The sequence below is a fragment of the Dama dama genome, chromosome 4 (assembly GCF_033118175.1).
Source record: "Dama dama isolate Ldn47 chromosome 4, ASM3311817v1, whole genome shotgun sequence".
NCBI lineage: Eukaryota > Metazoa > Chordata > Mammalia > Artiodactyla > Cervidae > Dama > Dama dama.
In genome coordinates, this window is record NC_083684.1 from 10038401 (window position 1) to 10045663 (window position 7263).

At 36.4% G+C, this 7263-nt stretch overlaps 1 protein-coding gene across 7 annotated transcripts in view; it reads left to right on the plus strand.

Annotated features, from left to right (window-relative positions):
- The window catches only part of CNTNAP4 (contactin associated protein family member 4), a 265683-nt gene extending 260226 nt beyond the window's left edge, over positions 1–5457 (plus strand). For all 7 annotated transcript variants that reach the window (XM_061133985.1, XM_061134018.1, XM_061134042.1 and 4 more), the window contains one exon: positions 4678–5457. In XM_061133985.1, the coding sequence (XP_060989968.1) occupies positions 4678–4871 (194 nt within the window). In that variant the 3' untranslated portion in view covers positions 4872–5457. The remainder of the gene's footprint in view (positions 1–4677) is intronic.
- The last annotated feature ends 1806 nt before the right edge of the window (positions 5458–7263 follow it).

Below are 7263 nucleotides of genomic sequence, written 5' to 3' on the forward strand. Positions count from 1 at the left end.
TTTTAAGAATGTTATTAATCAGATTATTGAAATGTTAAATGGCTCACCTTTTCTCCATATTCTGCAAATGATATAGAAAGTAAACAATTATTTTGTTATATTGATTAGACATATACTTAAGCAGCTTATGTGGGCTTATAACTGATGCATATGGTTCTCTACTTTTTATACCCTTACTTATGTAGACATCAACTTGCTTTAAGTACTTAGAATTTTATTTAGACAGAGAATAGTACTGATCAAAATTTGTGAGAATATTAAAATCCCCATTGCTTTTTCAGTTGTTTTATTTTTTGTCAAATTAATGGTATATAAATTAAAGATGCATAAAATAGGCTCCTCATTTAGTCATGTAACAAGTGAGAAATAAACACTAAAACCCTGTTAGAAGAGTAGTTAAAATCTGCATGTCTAAAATAAATATACTAATATAGCATTAGAACATTAAATAGTAAAAACTCTAAATTTAAAATTATACCATTTATCAATACAATGCACTCAACATTTCAAATTGGGACTCGTAGTCAAACAAATTGTCTCAGTCTCATAATGAAGAGGAAAAGTTAAAATTTTCCATAACCTCCTGCTTGTTCTGCCTCTGTGACTCAGCTTGCCCCTTGGATCACGTCTGGATCACGTAGGTCACATAGTCTTGGAAAGTGGGGACTTGCAATACTAGGAACTGGAGCTTACCTCACTCACCCTTGTCCTGCTCTTTGCAATTGCCCAGCCCCTGCAAACCTGCTTAATCATGCCTGTCCCTGTAAAGGTCAGGCATTCCCCTCCCCATCTTGACCACTATTCCCACGCATGCAAAACCCCCTAGATTAAACCAGCCTATTGGCATCTAATGTTGCCCACTATAGTCTGCCTATAAAAACTTCATAACCCCTTTGTTCGAGGCTCAGAGCTTGGAGTGTTAACTCCTCTGGGCCCGGAGGCGTAATAAACCTGAGTTCTCCAACTCTCCAGGTGTGGTGCTTGGTTTCTGCAACAATAATGGTGCTTTACTGTATGTTTTCTATACATGGATAAATGTAGTATGAATATAGGGAGATGCAGATACAGAGTTATTGTGTAGTCATGCCAATGTTAGAGCAAGTATTTAATCTTTTTATCATACCTTTGGGCAAAGATTACTGGCAAGATTTGCAGAGTAAAGGAAGAAGTGTGTTTATAACTTATTCTGTGTTATTCTAGAATGGAAGCAAGTTGTAGGTTGTGTGTGAAATTCTCACTTGACTCAGAAGCACAGAGTAGAGCAAGACTCTATGGAAGGTTTGCTGCTCAGGGTCTCCCCAGGGCCTCCAGATCCAGTGGTGTCTGCTTTTGATCACGGCAGGGACTGAGCTTCAGAAGCAGAGCAGCGGGTCCTGGCCATCTAAGCTCCAAAGGCCTTGTCTGGGATCACATGCAATTCATCTGCTAAATCACAGAATACTATTCTCTATCATGTTTCTCCATCTGCTAGCATTGTGGTAGATTTCTTCACCTGTTGTCTCCTTACTCTTAACTTGCATCCACTGGGTAACATGAGTTAGTCCATTTAAGTATATTTTAGTTGGCTAATTCTCCTATTTTTACATTTTAGGCAATCTTTATCTTGAATTATAAACAGCAAATAAACAGAGTGAGGTGGGGAAATTGATTTAATAAGACATTTAAAACTGGTGACTCAGACACTAGAGAGAGTTTCTGGTCAGACGTCACAGATATGAATGGTCAGATTGAGACAGCAAGCTATGTAATTTCATCATAAAAACACATTCACATAGAACTTCAGATAGTAATGTCACAGAATGCAGCAGGTGGTCATATTTCATTTATAATATCTCTTTTCCTTTCTTTTTTTTTTTCTGGTGTATCATGTTAAATCAAGGTTTTTCTTGGACATAACAAGCCCTGACATAACATTGTCTCTAATCAGTAAAGTTCAGTTCAGTCACTCAGTCGTGTCCAACTCTTTGTGACCCCATGGACTGCAGCATGCCAGGCCTCCTTGTCCATCACCAACTCCTGGAGCTTGTTCAAACTCATGTCCATTGAGTCGGTGATGCCATCCAACCATCTCATCCTCTGTTGCCCCCTTCTCCTCCCACCTTCAATCTTTCCCAGCATCAGGGTCTTTTCCAATGAGTCAGTTCTTCGCATCAGGTGGCCAGAGTATATAACACTGTCTCCAATTACAAGAGATAAATCACATGCATGGAGCAAACCCATTCCAGAGCCCATCCGTGATTTTGTCTGCGGTAGCCTTCTGTCTCTGTGGGCTTCCCAAGTGGTGCTGGTGATAAAGAATTCACCTGCCAGGTGGCAGGAGACACAGGAGATGGAGGAGATATAGGATTGATCCCTGGGTCAGAAAGATCCACTAGAGTAGGAAATGGCACCCCACTCCAGTATTCTTGCTTGGAAAATTATGTGGGCAGAGGAGCCTGGCAGACCACAGTCCATGGGCCTGCAAAGAGTTGGACATGATGGAGCACAGCAGCAACACAGCCTACTGTCTACCTACTTCGTCATCTTTCTACACTGAAATGGTTTACAACCTCTTTCTTTAAACCAGAGGCCTATAACCAAGCAATAGAATACTGTTAGCAACTCATTACTTTCCTAAGATGAGAAGCAAAATATATGATGACAAATGGATATTCTGATTTCAATTATTATTTATTAATATAACAATAATAAAACAATTATATCCATTAGAAAATTCTTCAGATTTCAATAGAGAATTCACTTATCAGATTTATGTTAGATCTATCAGCAAGGAATTGCTACCCCTCTCAGATAAGGCTGACATAGCCAAAAATCGGCTTCATCCCTGGCAATATTATTGGCTGTAGTCAATCTGCCCATCAGATGGTGTACTCGAGAATCCATTGTGACCGATGAGGACCTTTGAAGTTTTGGCTTCAGTTGGAGTAATTAGAGTTGTTTACACCTACTTTAAACTAGAACAAAGAGTCCTTGTTTTATAGTATGAGACTCCATCTACCTTGCTGTTTCCGTTGTACTTATTTTCATCTGAAAACACTACATTAACCTAGCCACTGATTTCAGCAGAAGAGTCTAAGTATGAGGAACTCTCAAACCTGTGACAGACAACAGTTTTCCAAATTCTACTTTTCATTTGAAAACTTGGCTTTGATCATTGGCATCCTACACTGTCAGTTGTTTATCTTGAAGTGACAGATTTACTTCATTTTAGAGAAAATTTCTGCCAGATATCCAAGTTAAAACAACCACAGTTTATCTGTCAGTCGTTCTTTCCAATAAAAACAGTGTTCTTTACAGAAAAAAGCAACTAGTTCAGCTCACAACTCCACTGAAATGTTCACGCTGGCCTTCTTCCGGAGACAGCCATCATACTTCAGTCTGCACTAGAAGTATCAGTACTTTACAAATACCTTCCATTTCATCACACAGAATGTTATAAAGTCTTATGGCCAAAGGTCACAGTTTGGCAAAATGTATAATTTTTAGTGCTTCATCAAGGGCATTCTTAAATGAAGCTGGCAGTGTAGTGCCTGCTTACTTTATGAATTCAGTGACCACTTTCAAAGGTTGGTGACCTTGCCTTAGTTCATGTTAAGGTACCAGGAACTTTACCTAACCTTGCTTTGTTCTCTCAGTGGACATGTCAACACGGTGAAAAAGGCATCTTAGAGTTATTATGGACAGTTTTGACCCTATGGGCCTCCTCAAAGTGTTCCAGGAACTATCAAGGATTCAGAGATCTCACTTTGAAGATAACTGACTTAACGTAATGCCAGAATTGGCAACCATTTAGCATAGCTAACCACTGTGGTATTTAAATTTTTTACTTACAATCAGATGTCTCAAAAAATCAGTATTCTTCATATAGACATAATCTCATCTATGTATCAGGATCGATATATTTCAGAGTCAGGATTATTCATGTAAAACTTGTTCTTGCTATTTAGGGATACAACAAATTATTGATAATCAACCTCATTAAAATGTTAACATTTAAGGGGATAAATTAGGAGATTGGGATCAACATATACACACTACTATATGTAAAATAGATAACCAACAAGGACCTATTGTATAGCACAGGATCTTTACTCAATATTTTGTCATAACCTATAAAGGAAAAGAATTTGAAAAATAATGGATACACATGTATGTGTGTGTATATATACATATATATATATGTATAATGGAATCATGCTATACACCTTAAACTAACACAACATTGTAAATCAACTAAAGTTCAGTTTTAAAATGTTCACATATTTAAGTATTAAAAACACATTTGATTATTTCATGATGTTACTACTACTATATAGTTTCAAAATAACTAACCTTGTCTAGGTATTAATATGAGGTGACCCATGGACTTAGAGACATGTAGGTAATATGTTATTAAAAATTATGTATACAAATACACTCAATAATCCATATACTATACATTCAGAATAAATGAAGGTGAGCCCATAAGACTGACAGAACTCAGAAGTAAACTCAACATATTTTGATACTCCTTGATCCAGAAATGCCTGAGGTTTTTTATATTTCCAACTTACATATATCTGATGCTTGATTTTGGTAGAAAATAATTTTATTATGGCTTCTTAAACAATGAAGTCTATACAGTTTCTGTTTGGACAACGGTTCTGATTTTGTGTTTCTTTTCTCTTCTCTCACTAGGTTTGATAGCTGTTGTGATCTTTATCTTGCTGTGCATCACTGCTATAGCTGTCCGCATTTATCAGCAGAAAACGTTATACAAAAGAAATGAGGCAAAAAGGTCAGAGAATGTAGACAATGCTGAGGCTGTTTTGAAAAGTGAGCTTAATATACAAAATGCAGTCGGTGAAAATCAGAAAGAGTACTTCTTCTGATTGGCAGAGATGATTTGCCGTATAATTACAGTAGCCTGATTTAATAGCCAGGGGCTCTCAAAGAACAAAAAACAAGTTCTTACACTGAATGTACAGGCGATGGATTTGCAGCACTGCCGTGTGGCCACGTCCAAACTCAAGATGGCTCCAGGAGGCCTCATCCATTGACTTATTTCCCCTAGTGGTCATTCTGTATAACAAGGATTAGCTATTGCTGTTAATTCCCAGCCATTCTGATACAATCTAAAGCATAAGTTTAACTCACTTGAGAGCTACAGTTTTTCAGTGTGAAAACCGCAGCGCTAGCCTCTCAACCACGTGCTACCTAAGTTGTGTTAGAGGTGAAAATCACAATTGGACTATAATGACCTTGCTTTATTTGAGAACATATGCTATGTTTGCTTTGGTGTCCCCACGGTGTTGTTCATAGACCTGGAAATGCTTCTAAGATCCTGTTTGGCTGGCGTTTGCATCTTCAGTGGCCAAAAGTATATAAACCCCTTTGCCTTTCTCTGTATTGCATTCAATACAATTTATCAATAGTCTGGAAAAATGTTTCTGTTTTCATTGGTTTGTTTGTATTGATCTATTTCGATTTGACTGTTTTTAATGATTTTGAAAGCATTGGGTTTTGCGTGTCAGGCTCCAACTCTGAACATAAAATTTGTATGTAACAAGACTCAGAAAGTGCATTGGTCATCAGTATGTGATGTTTTGCCTTTAAAACTTTTCTGCTTAATTTGTTATCATGGTTTGGTATTGGTAGTAGTTAAGAACCTGGTTAATGCTCACTTCCCAAAGAATGTGAAATGCTTACAAGTAAACTTGTTGATAAAAAGTACATACACACACAATTCTTAACATTGCAAAGAATTATTTTTTTATTTACAACTGTAATGACTCAAATGAAATGTACTTCTGAGAATATTTCCCCCAAATCCTATGTAAGCTTTCTTTATAGGTTTATAATTCTGTTTTTCTAAACTATATCACCCACTTTTCTTTGATCTCTATTCACTATATACCATGGAGCATCTTCTTATATATTAGAAAAAAAGAGGCAATTTGACATGTAAGCTCCATTCTTCATTCTAAATTATATCCCCCACTTCAGGCATATATTTAGCTATGTACTGATCTCCAGGGCATACTTTTTGGAATATAAGCTTCAATCATGCCCCCTTTTTTTGCAAAACCAGTAGAGTTATTAAAGTGTGTTCCTTCTAAGGGGTGATGTCATATTATATGTCATATTCTAAGTCTATCATTTCAGTTACTTCTCATTTATGATGATGGGTTAAATTTCTCAAAAAGAACCAAAAATCAATATAACTTACTAACTAGTACATTCTGATTAGGAGATATATACATGCCTGAAACTCAAATAATTATCAATCACTTTATGAAACCATTGCAATAATTACCTTTGAGGCCATGTGACCAAGATGCTTTCATGTAGCTGTCTTTGAATTCCACAAGCCAATTATAGCGCAAAGGCACTTTGGCATTTATGCTCATACTTTCCAGGTGTCTGCCAAGGAAAAATTAGATGCTTTAGTTTGTCTGCACCAGAACAATTTGGAAATATGTAAAGTGAACATTTTTTTTCCTTTATTTTCCCTCTTAACTCTCCATATAAAACCTGCTTGTCCTTTCTCATAGCACTGTTTCATTTTGATGTTTCTATAAATGCTTGACTAAATCTTAAGGATATGAATTAACCATGGTTTATGAAAGACCTATATGGATACATGGCATTCTTTTTCTTTGAAGTCCTGTGGTAGCTGCCAAGGGGTTGAACACCAAAATGGTAGTTTTCATTTGATGCAAAGCTGAATACAATCTTAACAGTCCTGAATCTTTTACACATGTTCTGGTTATTTAGTAGCAGTATTAGCCTGGTTGGGAGCTGGAAGGTAGACAGGCTTATAGACAGTGAAGCCTCACAGTACTCTGTGGTCTGCACTGCTAGGAACTTTAACATTATGGCATCAAAACACACTGATATATCATACGCCATGACTTTCATTCCCTGATTTGTAATCTGTTCCTTCTTTTTTCTTAATAAAATGCATTTTTGAAGTAAAATGCAGAATATATTTTGAGATGTTGTATAAAAGTTTCAAATGAGGGAATTATACTGGATTTCTTTTTTCTCAAAACAGTAAAAAGATGTGTAGATGTATGAGATGTATGCCTTCTTTACTGGTGTTTGTGACTTTTTAAAACTTTTTGGTACACCCCATGATTATTATGAATTGTTAGCAAAAGTTGCATTTATAATGTGCTTTTCATTTTAACTAGACTCAGAAATGAAAGAAAATATACAAACATGTTACAAGGAAGTTGAACTAGATTTTACATTTAGCCAGAGAACAACAATTTGACTGTT